Raw genomic sequence first — 19,441 nt, forward strand, 5'->3', positions numbered from 1 at the left:
TGTTCCATGCAGTTTGCACCATGATAGCATCCATTGCTAGGCAGTCTGCCTATCAGGTTTGGGACCACATCTAAGCATTAGGGGGAGGTGAGGGCATAACCAAGTGCTTGGAAGGATGGAGGTTGGACTATATGTTATGTTTTGAATTAAACAAAGGGTTAAACCTGCAGTGGGGTTGACAAGGCTCTTGAGTAGACTTTTCCAGGTGGACCCACGTCCTCTTTTTACCTCCTGGTACCATCAGTACAAGATATAGGGTGGCCAAAAGCCAGGATCCCTCCTTGATGCAAGCAAGTGCATGCTTCCAAGTGCACTATGTCTAGCAACAGTGAAAAAAAAAGAAGGTAAAGTCATTGCAACAGAACACAAAAATGTCAATTCCTTCTGTGCTTTGCTTTCCCACAGGTCTCGCCTTGCCAACAGGTTTGTGTCAGAACTGTCAGTAAGTTAGCAAGTATCAGTGTCTGGCCCTGGAAAGCAACCATGTGGGTTATGCTCTATTGCCTTCATCAAACACCAAGGGAGACTCTGGGTACCCCAAGGGACCAAGGTGGTTTAATGGTTGAGGTGAAAGATATCAAACTAAACCCTCCGTTTCCTTTCTCTCTTACCCAGTAAAAGCTCCCAAACACACAACTTATTCTCTTCTGTCTTTCAGCTTCGCTTGTTTGTAAGACTAAAGTCTCGCCAGCCATACCTACCTGTGGGACTCGAAAATTGTCCACAATCTTCTTGTGACAAGAGCTGAGGCAAACTATTTCACAATCCCTTCACTCCAACAGTTGTTTCACAGCCAGAAGAGCTTTTTTTTCCCCATGGCTAACATGGCATGGACAAAATTGCTTAGGACATGAAAATATTCAAATAAAATGGAAATGTGGTAATGCCTTTTAATGGACAAATTACACCAAGTGACAAATACGAGGTTGTGAAATGAACATTTCATGCAGAGAGCAAGTAAAATTTGAGCTGTGTATAGCAGTTGGAACAAATTCATCCAAGTTTCCAACGCCACCTATTTACCCCACAGAACCACGAGAGTCAGAAAATGAAACGTGGAAGTGGATTTCCTGTTATAACTTAACAAAGGAAAAGACCCTGTGATTTCCTCAGTTGGAATGGGCATATTCTGAGTCAGGGACTTATTTTCATGAACAACAGAACACCCTCCTCCTTCCTTCTTTCCCTATTATTGTTCAGAACAAGAGTGAGATAAACAGAGAGATTTGGAAAAGGAATAGGATGGTCAGTATTTCCAGAGTAGAGTTTTTACCCTTTATCGGACCTGATATAGGTGAACCTGCTTCTGCAGGGGGGTTGGACTAGATGATCTCTAAAGGTCCCTTCCAACCCCTACCATTCTATGATTCTATGATATGCTGTGTGGAGTCACATGATAACACAGTGAAAATTTAAACAACTGCAATTACCTGATGTTCTCCTTTAATTCCCCAGGCACTAACCTTCACAGCAGTCCACGGGCCAATACTGGCACCTGACCCACAGCTCCCCCCAGCAGCACCAACATCACAATGAGTAACAAAAACTCTTCAAAAAGGATGTTAAGATGAAAGATGACAGTTGTTACCAACCTTTCCCACCTTTAATGGGTTGGACATAGGCCAACGGTCTGGTGCTGGAGTTCAGCAGTGAACTGGAAGAGAGTTGCAATTACAGCTACTGGGCACACACAGCTCTTCAAATGCGCATCTCTTACAAACACCAAAACACCCCAGCCTGCAAGGCAAGTGACACCTCTCCTGTCCACCTGAAATTCTGGCCAGAAAGTGAGTTCCTCCTATGGCAAAAGAAGTCTTCTCACAGTTAATCTCTCACGATTCTTTCCCTGATAGAGTGCTTGGGATTTAAGGGCAAGGTAAGAGCCAGCGGCAAGTAAACCAGGCCAGCCACGGCGAATGCTTACAGAATACTGCACAAGCAATACAGCACAACACAATACTAACTCAGGGCTGGTATTTCTTCAGCAATGTTACAAGAAGAAAGAAACAGCTTTGGGCTGAGATGCAAGAGCCTGCAGGTGGGTAACATGGCAATGGACACTCAGGTGGGAGTGCATTCGCAAAACTATTAACAAATTTGTTGCCTTGTGCCACCTTGGTACTGAATGTATGGTGATGAGTCCTCTCTGCCACAGGCTCTTACATTTCAAGTTGTTTCTCCAACAACTTCTTTTTAGCAATATTATGGTCTGCACTCCAAACCACAATATAGATACAAGCTGAAGAATTAGCAAGCTCTCTACACAGAAGGTGGAAGCCCACAAAACTAGAGCTTCCTCTTTTCATATACGGTCCTATACAATCCTAATGCTCTCGCATGTGTCTTTCAGAAAAGCAATTCCCCCACAAAGGGCTGCCCCTATTTATCTTTTCCAGTTTGCAGGGTTTTGACTTTAACCTCGTGGGTAAATGTTCTGCATGTTCCATCACTAATATTTAACTGTCTATTTAGAATCTTTGAAAATAAAAAGGTTTCAAATGCTCATTTTGATGACTGATCCTTTCTTTCTCTGGTTTAACTACAGTTACTAATTTTGAGGATGCACACGTTCTCTTGCTGGACTATTTGTTTTCTTCTGTGCTGTGTACGTCCCTCCTCCCCTCACAAGGTACAAAACCCGCCTCTCTGACTACTGATACCTACATGAGATAATGAGATCTGCTGCTCAGTTTCCAACCCTTTTTAATTGCCTTCTTCCTGTACATCACCACAATTGTGTCTTTCTTCACAGGAGCATGAAGGTTTTGCATGTGCTCTATGGCCTCTGCCAGTGCCTGTGGTGAAACTCAGACCCAGGGCTGCTGAGTTCAGTCACTCACTACATACCGTAATGAGCAGCAGCTCTTAACTGTCTTCGTGACTAGCTAAGGTGCTTGACCGCACCAAGTATGTTTAGCTGAGTGAAGTCTTCAACAGATCAAGAATGACTGAATGAAACCAGAAGCCCTGGAGCAGTTGGTCCTGCTAGTTTTTTTAAGCTCAGTTGGTATCTACACTTGCAGAAGACGCAGAAAAGACTTTGGGGCTTGAGGATTTCAGATACCTTTGTCCATAAGAAGCGAGTGAAACCCTGCAACATTTTGTCACCTTACACCACATCCCATGCCTTCTGCTGATGAAAGTGTGAGGAAAGGCAGGACCCTGGGAACACAGACTTCCTCCTCCTCTCGCAGAGACCAGCTTAGACGGAAGGAAATGCCTACTGCTTATCTCCTCTTTGGGAAAACAGACACAGTCCATGGTGGAAAAATAGGGGCAAAAGCTAGCAAGGATCTTGGGAGACACAAGCAGCAACTTTGTATCAAACCTACTTGGTACTCATGGCTTATGACTCAAAAAGCCTGAGTTTTTCAGAGCTGTGCTCTTATACCGTGCAAGAATCTGGCTCTGGACTCCAGTCCATTGCCCTCTGCCTTCAAGAAAAAAATCCCATGACTGAAAGCAGTGTGGTGGGAGGGCAAGTTCACCATGTGCCCAGGCTCTCCTTCGGGCACCTTCTGCTTTCCCAACCACTGGACGCTCAATGAAGTTTCTAAGCTTTTTGCTTTTTTGTTCTTTAAAAGGAGAACAGTAATTCTCAAAAGAGCAGCTGTGCCAGGATACAGGGCTCTAAGGAAAAAAAACCCAAAAAACAACAAAAAAGCCCTCAAAACCCCACATTTATTGTCAGTCTCTAAAATGCTGAGATTTGACAGGAAGGCCTTTGCTCTTACATCACATGCAGCTTGACTCCTGCAGCCAGTAAACATTCAAACTACTTTCCACATACAATAGGTGTCAATTTGACTTTATTTAAGGAAAAACGGGGAAAAACCAGTAATTTCCATAATACACAGAAGACAAGTTAGATAGCACTGCAAAAAAAAGGCTGAGTGTTTTACTTGTCACCAGTCTGCTTTGCAGCTCTACGATTAGTAATTTTAATGCAGTTTGTCGTTTTGTATTATTGTTTAGCATCTTTATAATCAGCAGAGTTCGGGGTTATAAATCACAAAAAGTGTACTACTACTACTATGAAAAACTAAAAAAAAAAACCCACAAAAATCACTTTCAAATAAACCATAAATATGTGATGCACATTAGTGTAACAAAACCATTTTTTGTAAACATTTTCTCCAACATAACATGTGCATAAGATAAAAAATAAAAACACTGCAGTCATACAAGTTAGGGTTACTTTAAGATACAGAAAATTACTTATTAAAGCTTAAAACTAAACCTAGGAGCTTTTGTTTTCTTCTTTGCTTACAAGAGCACTGTTTGAAGAGACTGACGTTGGTGTACGTAGTGGTTTCGTAATACTGTTTTTACCTTGCCGCGCTGGCACTTCCGCGGAGGCAGAAGCTGCCGGGCGGGCGGCTCTACTTGAAGGAAGGGTATTTCCCCTCCCCTCCTCCTCTGGAGCCTCAAAACTTCAACAGCACGTATCCATGACCTGGGCATCCCTACAGTACTGGAGCATCTTCCTCTAGGTGAATAGCATCAGCTTTCAAGGACTTAAAGATTAATTTGTGACCACATGGCGCTGGAAGATTTAAATCACGCAGACTGACGTTTGGTTGAATCAGCTTCGGCAAACTACACTACGGGGCAGCTGTGTGATTACACCCACATCTACCATCACGTTGCATTTCCGAGTCCCCTTTAGTTCTTTATAGTACAAAAGGTCGGTCTTTCTTCTGGCTGACCGCACCGGGCTTGAAAAGAACACATCCTTCACCTTCAACGCTATCAAAAAGTCATACAGTTAAAAAACAGAAACCAAAACAAAATAGTTCTAGGTATTCCTCCGCCAGCAAATGTAAGGCTTTCTTGAGTTTTGATTCTTTTTTTTTAGGGGGGAAGGGTGGGGGTGGAGGGGGCTGTGTGTGTGTGGGAAGAGGGGGGTGTGCACACGCGTGCGCTGGCGATATGCATTCACCAATCGCTTTTCAACCCTCGACGATGTTCCGAGCGGAGTCTTCGGCAGCAACGCTGATTGGGGTTGAAGGATTTACAGCAGTCAGATTTGACATCAAAAGGAGGGTCTGTCGAGTGTGAGCTTTTGCACGCTCGGTACTCTTGGCTCTTCAGTGATTGCGTGACCAGTTGCTCGAGCCATTGGCTTGACTGAATCAAAGAATACGTGTTTAAAAAGCCCTACCTGTCATGCCAAGAAGGAAAGGATAACCGCAGCAGAAGACAAAGCCCGTGGAACACTGAGAGCCTGTTCACTGAATGAACAGCTTAAGGCAGCTGTCAACAAAGTACCCCACCGAAGGAATTTGGGGGGGGGGGGGGGGAGGGAGAAAAAGAAAGCAAGAAAGAAAAAAAGTAGTGAAAACAAAAAGGAAAACGGCTGAATCGTGACATTGTGCATTATTACATCACCAACAGATTATTATACACTCAAGGTTTCTCAAGTAATGAACATGTAGCCATTAAACAAATTATTACTCTCAAGACATTTATTACAAATGTCAGAACTTATTCATAAAATAAAACTGACTTAAAAAAAAAAGAAAGGAAAAAAAAGCCAGAGCTGGGATCTTACATCTAAACACAGGTATACGCTGTTTTTTTTATGAATAAGCAGTATTAACTACATTCTTAAAAGAGTTTTAGTGCATTGCATTCTTAAAAAAGAAAAAAAAAACATCACCGCCCCAAAATGTTTCCTACAACATTTAACAGTTTATAGAACTAGCCTAGTTATTTTTACCTGCCTGTTACTAAGCCCACGTGTTAGAAGAGTGAAACCTCTGGTTTTAGGCTAAATTCAGACTTCTATTAAGGATGAAACTGGTTTAAAAAAAAAAAAAACAAACACTTGCTTCACCGAATTTCGTAAGCGGATTACATGGATCAGTGTCTCTCTGCCACACCGCTACCACTGTTGCCCCATCGGACCACTCTCTCCTCCTGCTGAAACTTGCTACGCAATTAACAGTCAGAAACCTTTCGATCTGGTAGTTTTGGTATTAAGATTAAATTAGACATTAATGGTTTTTCATCTAAAAACGTAGAAACTAAACCACCTCTTTTATTTTATGCATTAAAAACAATGAGGTAGGCACAAAAAAATAAACATATGTAGAGTTTGGATTTTATTTCCTTTTTTTTTTTGCTTTTTTTTGTTTTTGTGGTTTTTTTTAGTTCTGCGAGTACAGACTGTGGTAAAACTGCTGTTGCACTTCTAGGTTTAAACAAAAATTAAACCTTTAAACTGAGGCAGTGCTAATACTGTGACATAACCAAGTTCTGGCCTAACACAGAATCATTATAGAAAATGAACTTTTTTTTTTTCCTCATTTTTTTTTTCCTTTTTTTTGTCTTTTTTTTTTTTTAATCATCCGCACATGTTTCAGGCAATACCTGGTACACAGAAAATGACTAAAGTTATTATTGGCCAGGCCAAAATAAAACTGCAGAAACAAACGAACAAACAAAAAAAAACCAAACCAACCCCGAGAATCGATTCGACCCCGAGCCCCTTCCCACCCTCCCTGCCCCCAAGAAGAAGTTATCCTAGTCACTGCGTCTTTCACATTTTATAAATATTAACTTCTGAAAACCTGCACCTTCCTCTTTGTCCACATATTGTCACATTACAAAAAAAGAAATGTCAATTAAATACATTGTTAGCATTACTAGACTAGATCTGCCCTCTCGTTTCAGCCACTCTGACTCTCTACACCACTTCTCACCTTCTCTTGCCTGCCTCCTTGTCCACTCAACAGCATGTTCATGGTAAGTCTGGGTTTGTTTTTTGTTTTGTTTTGCTTTTTTTTTTCCTTTCTTCCCCGCTCTCTCTGTTTTAACACTAACAGACAGAGTCCTTCAAAGCCTAGGAATCCTGGAGCTGAAGGGAAAAGAAGACCTGTAGCTTTCTAGCGTGATCCCAAATCTCAAAGACATTGTAGCACCTGATGGCAATATCTTTACAGCACCAGCCGCTTCGCAGCCTCAGTTGAAACACAAAAAGAAACCTAACACCAGTGATGCCTGCACACACATTTACACAGAGTGCTGCATTAGTGCAGGTCTGTACTCCAGTTGAAAATAATTCCGAGTTATGAAGATCTCAGACTCTGGATGTCAGCAATTCCTCGCCAAATCCCATCGCTTCTACCAGCTCAGAAGAGAAGTCCTGCCAAGGGTCATGAAATAGACTTGACTGCTTCCACCCGACCGTACAGAGGCAAAGAAAACCTGTGGAGAAAAGAGATTGGTAAATTCAGCAGGTAGGACAGCAATGCCTCACGTTTGCCTTCAGTGTCCCTGGTATTTACACTGCAACTGCAGTGCTGTGCTGGGTCTGGTGGCGATGGAGCCGATGTTCTTTATCAGTCTGTATGGTGCTGGGCTTTGCATTCGTGACTAAACAGTGTTGTTAAAACATCAGTGTTGTGGCTGCTGATGAACAATGCTAGTGTGGTACCAAGGCTTTCTCTCTGGCCCACTCAGCCCTCAGAAGCCAGTGGGCTGAGGACAGACAAGGGGCAGGACGGTCAACTCAAACTGACCAAAGGGATGTCCCACGACACATATCCTCATGCTCCTCATTAAAAGCTGGGGAAAATGGAGAGGGCTGGGTGGACACTGCGGCGACGACACTTGTCTTCGCAAGCAAGCATTACGTGTGCTCAAGCACTGCTCCCCAGGAAGCAGGGGACATAGAATCATGGGATCATTTCGGTCAGAAAAGACCTTTTAAGATCATTGAGTCCAACCACTAACCTAATGCTGCAAAGCCCACCACTAAACCATGTCCCACATCCACCTGACAACGGAATGTTATGAATTAATTCTTCCTCTTGCCCGGCGTATGTGCACAAGCTTTTGTTGTCCTTATTAAAGTGTCTTAATCTACAAGTCTTTCTGCCTTCCTTATATTTTCTTCCTGTCCGATGGGTGAGCGAGAAGCTGGGTGGGTGTTTGGCTGCTGGTCAAGGTGAGTCCACCCCAAGTACTCAGCTTCAAGGAGAATGATAGAATTATAGAATGGTAGGGGTTGGAAGGGACCTTTAGAGATCATCTAGTCCGACCCCCTGCCAAAGGAGGTCCACCTAGATCAGGTCACACAGGGATGTGTCCAGGTGGGTCTTGAAGACCTCCAAGGAAAGAGAAGTTTAAGTACATGTTTATCATCTTGGCAACAAACTGGAGGGAACGGAGGCGAGGATTAATACCTTGTCATTGCGTTCGCATAAGAACTTGAGTCTTTGTGCCCTTTTGTGCATGAACACACCGTCCAAGTGTCCAGTTTCCACCGACCGTATTTCGATCGCTTTTTCACCCCAGCCCATAATCTGGTTGGATCGGATGTATGCTTTGGAAAGAAAACACAGCACACAGCCCATTAGGACAAGGGGAGGACAACACAGAGAAACTGGAAAAGCAGAGGAATGTAATAACCTGCTTGTGCATATTATAACTATACACATTTTCAGACTGCTATTTCTGCCCTCAGCACCTTCATCATGCCTAAAAATATCTTCTCTTTTTTAAGTTCACCCGTGGGTTTTCTATGTCAGTTATATACGTCTTCCCTGAGCATTTGTGACATAAAGGGAACTTTACAACCTTCAATTAAATGGAAGGAACATGGAGTTTTGACACAGGCTCTTTCTCCCAAGTTTGGCAGGCTAATTAGGTGTTAATAAGGAAAAAGCAGAACCCGAGATTTAAATAGACTAAATCCATCCACTCCAGTATGACCCCAGCATCAGCTCTCTGTCTTTATGGTCTTATTTCCCCCCTCCTTGAAGAAGTTTGTCACCACAGAAAGTGTAGAAAATGAAAACTCGAAGGGAAAAAACCCAAATGGGCCAGACTCCTTTAATAGGAGAAATACTTCAAAAAAGTGATCCCTCTGAGAAAGCCAATTGCTCTGAACAGCATTCTGCATATCTCAAAAGAGGCTCACGTTAAGCTCTCCAAGTGGAAATACTATTCTTTGTCATACCACTTTCCTTTGTGCACAAATAAAAGCAAAAATTCAAGCATTTTTTCCCTTAAGAGTGTCACTAGGGAAAAACAAATCAATAGTAGCATGAGGAAAGAAAATCTGTCTTCAGTAGCAGTAAAAAACATTAAATGAAGGAGAAAGTCACCAGCATTACAAAAAGGTATATTCAAAAAGCAATTTGACGGATAGTCTTAGGAATGCTGCCAAAAGTAACATATGGGATCTTAATGAAGAATAAGCTGTTGCCTCTGATTTGCAAGGCATGCTTAATGGGAAAATTAAAAGAACAATAGCTCTTAGCAAGCAAAATTTAAAAATGGTTACTTTTGCAGTACTTCCTCTTTATATTTTTTTTCATTTAATTTTCAGTGAAATTAGATCAAATTATCTACTAAAATGTACATCTGTAACATTGCATATACAATCATCCTGGAAAACGATTTATTTTTAAGTATGCCACTAGTGGTAACTGGGACAAAACAGCTTCTAAAAATTGTCAGATGAGGTGTTCAGATGGTGTCAGCTGCCTCAGTGCCATTTACTTCACAGGCACTCCAATCCCCAAAGGCTCTGCAACTTGCCAGTTGATAATTTCTGCTTGCTTCTACAGCTAGTCAAGAGTTAATCACCACAGGGGCAAACATGCTGTGCACAGACAACCTTTACATTTGCTCCTCTGTTATCGTTCGTGTTGCTCAAATGGCTATCAGCAGTCATGTCCCAGTACAGCCATCCATTTCAAAGCATGTAAGATACAACCTGCTTGCCCAAGCAAAGGAAGGTGTGACCACAGCCCATGCTATGCTTAGCACTGAAATACAGCAGCACAGACAGCAAGAGGACCTGGTGTGTACTTGTGACTGTAACAAATCTGCACCTGTTTTACTACGCCAATTGCTCCCACTCTCCAAACTACCTTATTTTGAAATGAAGAGATGTGGGAGAATTATCATGTCAGGATAGATGAGCAATTTGCAGGTGAATTAAATACATCATATCAAACAGACTGTTATCTATATACAATTACCCATGGTAATCCCTTACCCATCTCCCACCTTACACAGGTCTCCACAACTTTGTGGTTGTGTAGCAAAAATTCCACAGCAGCCTACAGAAGCCCTGGTGTGTTTTTCATTCCTGAACTCCACAACTTGCTTATCTGGATTTTGTTCTTAGAATCCCAGCAACAAAACAGAACCATTCTGTTTACTGATTACTCTCCACTTTGCACAGCTATTTTCCAGGAATACTGCGGTATCACTGCTCCTGAATCTGAAGTCAAGCCCGACGCACCCTCCTTCTGCCTGAGCACACACAATTCGTGCTCCTTAATGGCACATTGTATATATGACTCTCCAGAGGCACTTACCAACTGAAGTTGGCATTTCTCCCCACTGCAGAACCACATCCTTTGTTATCCTTCCATACGTATTGACATAAACTCCTTCATCCTCGTAGCAGACCAGTAACTCCATCCCATCCGTGTTTGGGAGAATGATGATTGCGTGAGGTTGGATACTGCTCTGGATCTACAGAGAGAGAGGAAAAACCTGCAAACCCTTGGGGCACAAATCTTCTTGTCTTGAGACACACATATAAACCCAGGAAAGGTTAACTTCTCTGTATGAATGCCTGTTTCAGTGAGGCAGAAAGGGAGCCTGGTGCAAGACCTCAGACCTGCGCACTATACTGAATGGAGGTCCATCGTGAGGCAGGGGTGAGTCTTTTTCCTGTAGGGCCCGGTGACAAGGGGTAATGGCCACAAGCTGGAACACAGGAAGTTCCACTTGAACATGAGATGTTTCTTTCCTGTGAGGGTGAGGGAGGCCTGGCACAGGCTGCCCAGGGAGTGTGTGGAGTCTCCTTCTCTGGAGGTTTTCAAAACCATCTGGAGACGTTCCCGTGTGACTTGATTGAGGTGAACCTGCTTTAGCAGGGGATTGGACTGCATGATCTCTAGAGGTACCTTCTAACCCCTACCATTCTAACTTGGCCTTTGTTAGATCTCCCCTCCACCCAATTTATCCCTGGTAGCACCTGGCAGTGATCCACAGGGACAGGCTGACGTGGTCATCTGAGGAATGAAAAGGAAGGAAGGGGGGGGAGGGGGGAAATTGGTCACAACCAGAGAGAAAGAAAAAACCCAACCCCAGCAGCAGCTCTTACATGTGTTGGTAGATAAATATCATAGACCGATCCTGAATCCACATCAACAGCATGGAAACCAGCACAGGAGCCATAGATGACTTTTAGTCTCTGGCCCTCTTCCACAGTTAGATCCACCAGCAATGGCTTATGTACCAATTCTCCAAACGACTGTGAGACAACCATCAGTGAGATTTACTTTACTGCTTAGAACTACAGTGAGTTTTATACAAACATGCACATATTATAGGTTTATTCCTCCCACTTTCCTCTGGCTCCCATTCACCAGACAGGTTAGTCTAACATGTCTCATGGACAAGGACACATCACAACTTGCTGCCCTTCAATCACAGAACATTTTAAGCTGTTTTCTGTGGTGTTTGTTTTTGTGGTGTTTGGTTAGTTTTTAGTAAGAATTGTTTCCCCCAAAGTTAAGGCCAATTTGACATGCCTGTAGTGTGTACTTCAGTCTAAACAAACAACAGTAACTGATTGCCTGTAAATCAGTTTGATAATTACACTAAGCCAGATAACTTCATCGTTGCAGCATTCAAAAAAACCCAACACAAAACCCAAACCAAAACAATGCTGAATTTCACTTAATGACTTGTTCTGCTCAGATGAAGATGTTGAGACTCAGTTCACTTCTCTCTGCCTCATGTTATATTTATACAGAGATGAAACAAACAGTTGTGATATTGTTACATTTTTATTATTAGTCTATGCTCAGTTCCAGTTTAGAACTTTAAATGTACTGCCTCTCAGTCCTAAAAAAACTCAAAAAATAAAACACAACATGAAGTTCATGGCATATTTACAAAAGAACTTGTAATATGGCCAGGATAAAATGTCTAAACATTTTTGTACAAGGGGTAACTGCAAGTGCCTATGAGAAAATACTATGTATTGCTGAAATATAATGTTACCTTAAAGGCCATAAATTTATGGTATGGCTTTGGTGCCCATGCATAGACTTCCACAGAACTCTTCAATGCAATTACCAAGAACTTGATTCTTTCATATTTTACTGAAATCAAACAAAACAAAAAGGAATTCAGCAGTAATTCCAAAGTCATTCCAGTTACTTCAGGAAAGGAGAAAATGACACTATTCCTCCATACTTAGAACACACATTTGGAGGTTTTTATTAACATTGCATTTTAAGATTCCTAATTTCATGTGGTTAAGTATTTTAACACATTTATGCCACAAAAATCATTACTCTTGTCAGTAACCAAACCTGTCACCATATTTCAAATTACTTAGTACAGATTTATTTACACTTTTCCCCCCCCCCACATTGGATGAAGACACAAAAAAATCACTTTTCACCCAATAAAAAAAAGTCTATGACTGTGGCATTGTATTGGCAGTTCCAGTCACAGCACTGGAAGTTGTATTTTGAGCTAATGGCAACACTTCTCAGAGGAGAGGAGGGAAAAATAAAGCATTGAAATATAAAGCTACGAAACAAGTTCATTCGAAAAGCAAAAGGCAAGTTTGATAATGGAACGCTTTCCTTTGACCCTAAAGTCTGAGATAACTCATTTGGAGGAAAAAAAATCCATAGAATTTTTTGAAATAAAGTGTTATTATAGTTGATCCACAAATGCTCAGATGTATGTCTGTTGCCACACTTCCATAGTTGGCTAAATTAACCATCAGAAGAAGCTCTGTTTACTACTATTGTTCTCAGGAAAGGACTGATACAAGTCTAGAAATGGCCACTCCAGAAGTGTTGCTGGATCTGCATTTCCAGCTGCAGTCTGGATTTGGGAAGGAACAGGTCATAAGGACCTGCATTACTTAGATGACACTGAGCAACTTCTAGGATTTTTCTAGGGGAAAAATGACACTTTTCGAAAACAATGTGTAATTCTGTGCACCTTCTGCCATTATATCTCCCAAGCAAAAGTGATTTTGAAATATGATGGGAGTAAAAATCTCAGATTTGTGAGAAGAACACTTTAACAAATACTAATTGATTGTCTTTTAGATGTCTTATTACTGTACTACCCTGCAGTTAGCTACTGTCTCTTAAAAGGCAAAAGACAGACAAAACTACCATGTGTTCTCTTTTCACTCTGCAGGAAAGCAGGACTACTGAACTACAAGTGCTAAAGCACTTGATGCTTTTTCAACAGACCAAAAAAAAAAAAGTCTCTCAATCTCCACAGCTGTACTGACTGAAAAACAGAGCTTTTATTCAGTCTTACAAGACTTCTGGGAATTTCTTCTTGGGCAAGAGGGGGATGTTGAACAAAACCACCTTATCTGTGACAGGGGACCTTTGATAATTCTCATTCTTTGCTTCTGGGTGCTATCTGGGAATTCACCCAAATCTTAAGTTTCAAACAAGCAATTTATCATTTAGAGGAGCCAAAAGTTGCCTGAAGCAACTGAGATTCATAAATACCACTTCGCTTCGACATCCAAGACCCCTAGTTGCATCAAAGAGACGAGGAAGTGATCAATGCCAGCTGCCTTGGTGGTAGCCTCCAGACTGTGAGTCCAACTATTGGCAGAGCTCATCCTTCTTGGGAACTGAAGCACAACTGTCAAAGAGGCCTCTCACTACCTGAAGAAGTCTACTGTACATCTATAGTTCGAGGGGGGAGTTCAGTGCCAGGCTGCAGCCCAGGGTAACAAACCCCTCTTCATCTGGAAGAGAATGCTCTTTGTTTCCGATGCTTCCCTGCTGGAAAGCCTCCTTTCAATAGCTGTTAATGTATTATTAACAGGCCACTTCATTATGCAGCTGACACCCTGTGGTATGATACCACTAAAGTACATTATTAATTGTTTTTGGGGTCAAGCTCCAGGTTCAGCAGTCACTTACTGTCATCGTTATTGATTATACCCCACTAGCAGGTTTTTCCAAGAGCACATGCATGACAGGAGGAGACTGAGCTCAGTCCAATTGCTGCTGCTCCACATTGGCAGACACAGCTGGAAGGGAACTGAGTTGGCTCTTAGGAGAACACCAAATCAAAAGCAACATCCAGTCCTCATTAAGATGCATCGTGAAAACAAAGTGAGAGAAAAAGCTCTTGCTTCATAGCCCCACCTGCAGGGCAGCAGGCTCACTGCATACTCTGCTGACTGGGAATGCAACAAGTCTTTCACTAGTCTTGGTTAAAGTTTCTACAGCCAAATCCACCTAAATTACTTTAAACCACTCAAAGGCACCTGCCAAGTAAAAACACACTTCATCCTGTAACTGCAATGCAACGGATCCAAGACGGCACTAGAAAATTTCATGAGCTCAGGGGAATCAATGAATCATCTTGAAGTTAAACATATGCTTCTGTTCCCAAATGCTTCCCCAAAGCTCGTGCACTAGCTGGGCTTGCTTTCTCCTCCCACTCTTCTTAATTTTCCCAACCCCTTCCCAGGCTTTAAAATCTACATTAAAAGGAGTTACTTTTGTCACTCCTATCCAACATGTGATTTCATCACAGTAAATATATCAGGGAAATCCTATTGGTGAAGAGAACAGCTCCTGGTTGACCAAAGACCCTCTGCTGCCTAAAGGGTCTAACAGAGGTGGTGAAATGTTACTAGCCCTCACTGTCCGTATTATATTAGCACTCTCCTGGAAGCTGCACCCACTGTGGGAAACAGACAGATGGGGATTTGTGCTCGCTCCAGTTCACAGCCCAGCATCCTACTGCAAGACCTCTTTCATTTTGTTTAACCCGGTAACTTGCCATCTACTTTGGTGTTTTGCCAAAGTTCACCCCGAGGGATAGAGAAGACAGTTAGACATAAAATGAAACCCTAAATCTAGCAGCTACACACACTGCACTTCCCTTTCTCAGCCAGCTTTTGTCCTGATAATTTGATTACTATATTTGTACTCACCAACTTTATAGTGCACACAGCCTTCCAAGTCACCCACCGTTGTCCAGCCCTGTTTCTTTTCTACTTCAGGATCATTGTGAAGGATTTTATTTCTTAACCACGACAAATAGTAAACTCTTAACTTGTTCTTCTTTCCTGACCACAAAAAGAAAACAAAGTGGTTTATCTCCACAGGAAGATAAGTGCAAAATAACCCTGTTCAAGTAAACAGAAAGCCCTGCAGGGCAAAACAAAATGACAATGAAGGAGAAATTGTTGCACAGCTGCAGAGATCTCCCTCAGTTTTTACATTCACAACAGGTTTACTCCAGACCTCACCCCAACACAGGCATTCCCGACAATCAACGAGATGAGACACATGGAATACCACATGAGCACAAAATGACAAACTCAAGGGAACAAACAGCTCTTTGGTTGCCTGGTTCTTACGACGCAAACTTTTATCGGGAAAAAAGCTTATACTCCCACAACAAAAGCATGAGAGTCACGCACCAAGATAAAAAAAACCATTACACAGTTGAGTCAGAACCGCTCTTTTTTTGCCCAAAACTGTAGGAGAGTAACAACGTGGAATTTCAAGCCTGAAAATATCTATACAGCTATCAGAAGACAGTAGGACTGTTTTGAAAGGAGGAAGCAAAAGGGAAGAAGAAATTGGTTCTTCCCAGTTAGTGACCAGAACATTTCCATCCCTTATATCATCCTTGGAGACACAAACTGGTCAAGTTTTATTGAGATTGTTCATTATTCCCCTGGTGGAAAAGCACACCAAATAACAGTAATAACAAATTTTATTTCTGAACCACTTTACACCAGTTCTATTTTAAGGGAAAATGTACAACATCTGAAACTGCAGTGAGAGAATTTCACATGGCTCATGCAAGCTTCACCTGCTTGCCTGAAGCTGGCGACTGCTTTCTCAGCAGCCCTTCCCTTGTGCTGCAAGGGGTTTAATACTTATCAGGCTGCACACAGAAACTGCAAGAGCTGCTGTTTCTCCACAGGTGAGAGAATCTACTTGCCTTATCTTCAACGGACAATGCATCTACCATGGTCATCAAAATACAGCTCAGACTCTTAATTCTCAATGGCCTCTTTAAATGCAGAGCAAGGTTTGTGATAAATTTTATCAGTGATTCTTTAACAACTAGCGACCTACAAAGCGTTTGCTGAACTAGGGAGAAGGTGGTCCTGAATGCTCAGATCTTGCATCCTCCTTCCTCCAGCTGCTTTGCTGCCTGAAACCACTGCAGTCCCACAGATGAAGCTGCTAGAGGCAAAGAAGAAAGATCATCCCTACTTTGACTAGGAGATATTTAACAAGGCTCCATGCAATGAAAAGAAACAGGAGATGCTCTCAGGGACCCAACTTGTCAGTGCAGTAGCTCCATGCTAGTTCTTCACCAGTCACAATGAGGCAGCCAGGTCACTGTGGACAGTGTTTCACAGTCCTTGGAAGCTGAGAGGAAGACAGCTGACTTGCACTGCAGTCAGTACTGGGCTGGCCAAGGGACATAGAAAGCCATGACCTGTCAAGATGGTCCACCTTGGCAGCCTGCCAGACAGACCCAGCTATAGAGTTTAACTAAGGTCTTTTAATTTGCCTTTTAATTTTTTACGTGAGGCCTGCTGATGGATCAGTTCACAGCTGGCTGCTCGTTTCAGAGACAGGGACAGTCATCACACATCATCAGGGGATACTGGCTGCAGCAGGACATGAAGCCTGAGCATTGAGACCATCCTGCTGTGCCCTACCAGCTTCACACTGGCGCCCTGGAGCTGGCACAGAGCCCCTACCCTTATGGCAGGGGATCCTCTAACAGAGCTGGGCTCCTCAGGAAAAGCAGCTGCAGGGGCTGGGGCAGCACAGCTTGCAAACAGGCTGCTCCATGGACTCCAGTGCCACAAGCTGTTCCATTACAAAGATGTATAGTCTAAAAGATCCTTTTATCATTACTTGGATGGGGAAGGGAAGGAAGAAAAGAGGAGACACTTTCAAGGTCAAAAACCTGTTTGCTGCTCTTAAAGTGGAATTGAAGACCCGTTTTCAAATACAGGACCTGCTATTTAATTTCCAAAGCCCTTCTGCTCTTACAGCATGAAATGCGATGTAACAGTGCACTGTCCTTTGTTTATCTCTACCACAAATGTGACAGCAGATTTGGCAGTAAATAAACAATCTGGTTTATTGCCTGACTTCATATTTATTAAGCCATGTTTCATAAAGGGATAAGGCCCCAACACACCTGTAGCTTTCTAAAGACTTGGAAAAAGTACTAGAACAGGAAACAATATCCTCAGAAGTCCCACATTTGGCCAACAAAAGGTCAGCAAACAATAGCCACAAGGGGCCTTTTAGATAAAACACTGAAAAACAGAGAGCACAGTCCAGACTAGAAGGCACTGCAGTTCTTGGTGAGGAAGAGCTCAGAGGGCTCAAGGTCAGGATAATGCACCGAATGTTCTGAAAACCATCACATGTCCCTATCTACCCAGAGACGAATTCTCTCTGGCTTTAGCTTCCTCAGTAACTTAGTCAAACTTGCAGACTCAGAAGGAACAGTACACATGGGAATTTCCCAGCACGTGGCTAATTTTTTTTAAATGGTTTTTTTTTTTTTTTTTGGTTCACATGATTGTGCACCAGAGTATTTCTCTCCAAACAGAAACCCTTTTCAAAACAACAAGTGTGTTCCCTTTGTGTTTTAGTGTCTAGACTACAAGGAAAGTCACAAGACAGGAAATTCCTCTGCCTTTCAGCAGTGTGACATGAAAAAAGCTGGACTGGTTAGTTATGTAAACATGGCTATGTGTGTATTTCAACAAGTTATGCTGCTCTTAATGTTCCTATTGGCTGTGGGGAGAGAAGACATCTCTGCTTAAATCTCTACCAGTCAGTTTCAACAGCTCTCTAAAATCTGGTTTGGTTTTGGTTGGGGTTTCTTTGGGGGTCTAATTGCTAAGGTCATGAAATAAGAAAGAATATTCTGCTCCAGTCATCAAATAAACTGATCAGCCAGTGAGTTCTATGAGAAGTCCCAGATCTGATTCTCTCACAGGCATTGTTTCAAATGCAAAGTCTCTTTTCCTGTATGGTGTTTGCTTTTATTGTTGCTGTGGTTATTAATTACTAAGTAGGCAGATTCCAACCAGTTCTTCTACTCTGTCATCCCTTCTTACCTTTCTGAGTGCCACCATCAGCCAGCTGGGCTGGTAAACCCTCAGGGAGCCACAAGTGGAGCGTGTTCTGTATGCACGTCGCTGCTCTCTCCTCTAGCATTTTTATGACTCTTAGCACTGTATTACCTGAGCAGTCAAAACTATGTTTTTGCCTCTTATCAAAAGTATAAAATGAAAAAATTGATCAATTATTCTGCTTTGTCCTGCATGCCTTTCTTGTACTAGCTGTAGCTGCTCAGTATCTCAGCATCAAAAGCATTCCCATCACAAAGTTTTGTATTTCAGATACGAATTGCTGGAAGGACTGATGTCAGGCTTTCAGACTTGAGAGTGTACATTAAAAGGCATTTTAGGTGATAATACCCTAATGCACCACCAACTTTTTCACACAATGTGGTGACAGCTTTCAAATCTCACCACCATCAGGACATCACTTCCTGAAAATGTTGAGGGAACATTCGTCTGAGTGTGCCACAGGGAGCTTAACAACGCTCCCAATTGAAGCAGTAGTCGTCCTGGGACAAAGTTTGCAGAAATATGGCCTCATTTCAGGTTTGCCTCATTCCTGGTTTGCCTGGAGAGGTGGAACAACTCTCCACAAAGAGAAAGACACTAAAGGAAATGCAGCATGAGGGCAGCTTATACTGAGAACTGTGGCACAGAAGCTAAAAGAGGGACATATAAGGAGGAGCCTGGGCATAACAGGGTCACTGTTTCACCAAGTGTGCTCGGGTGCCTCTTTCCTGTCTCATACTGCAGTAACCCGCAAGAAACCTGCAGGAGATGAGATAGAGACTAAGGCATAAACCAGTCAAAGATCAGCAGATTTGTTAAGAGTTAATGTAGCGTGTCTCTACAGAGGAAGCAATAGTTTCGAAGGAAACAAAGAAAACGGATGTCTCAGGGTACTCCGATCCTGACTGACGCAAACATAAATAAACCTAAAACAATTACACTTGAGACTGAATCACAGACGCTTGCCGTCTGGGTAGGGGATGCTTCAAACTAACAGATTTTACACAAGCTGGATTGTACAATATTTTTGTTTACAAGGTCTACTATAGAATAAGCTCTATCAAATGGTGCTTTTCAAACAGCTTACATTTTAACAGACAGCATTAGACATCAAAAGGATACACAGCACGCTGCATTTTTTTAAACCCTCCTTGACTCATCTTTTCTTTTAAAAGACTTCACAGCATAGCTGTAACTAAGAACACACCAAGTAACAAACCAATAAAATACAGTTGCTTTAGACAGAAATGAGGTCCTACATTGATG

At 42.3% G+C, this 19,441-nt stretch overlaps 1 protein-coding gene across 7 annotated transcripts in view; it reads right to left on the reverse strand.

Annotated features, from left to right (window-relative positions):
* Positions 1-6,507: 6,507 nt before the first annotated feature.
* MAP4K4 (mitogen-activated protein kinase kinase kinase kinase 4) overlaps positions 6,508-19,441 on the reverse strand; it is a 170,435-nt gene continuing 157,501 nt past the window's right edge. For all 7 annotated transcript variants that reach the window (XM_061997561.1, XM_061997525.1, XM_061997534.1 and 4 more), the window contains 6 exons: positions 14,981-15,115; positions 12,043-12,143; positions 11,138-11,287; positions 10,341-10,500; positions 8,193-8,332; positions 6,508-7,212 (listed from right to left, as the gene is read on the reverse strand). In XM_061997561.1, the coding sequence (XP_061853545.1) occupies positions 7,129-7,212; positions 8,193-8,332; positions 10,341-10,500; positions 11,138-11,287; positions 12,043-12,143; positions 14,981-15,115 (770 nt within the window). In that variant the 3' untranslated portion in view covers positions 6,508-7,128. The remainder of the gene's footprint in view (positions 7,213-8,192; positions 8,333-10,340; positions 10,501-11,137; positions 11,288-12,042; positions 12,144-14,980; positions 15,116-19,441) is intronic.

This window comes from Colius striatus, chromosome 1 (genome assembly GCF_028858725.1).
Source record: "Colius striatus isolate bColStr4 chromosome 1, bColStr4.1.hap1, whole genome shotgun sequence".
NCBI classification, from domain to species: Eukaryota; Metazoa; Chordata; class Aves; order Coliiformes; family Coliidae; genus Colius; species Colius striatus.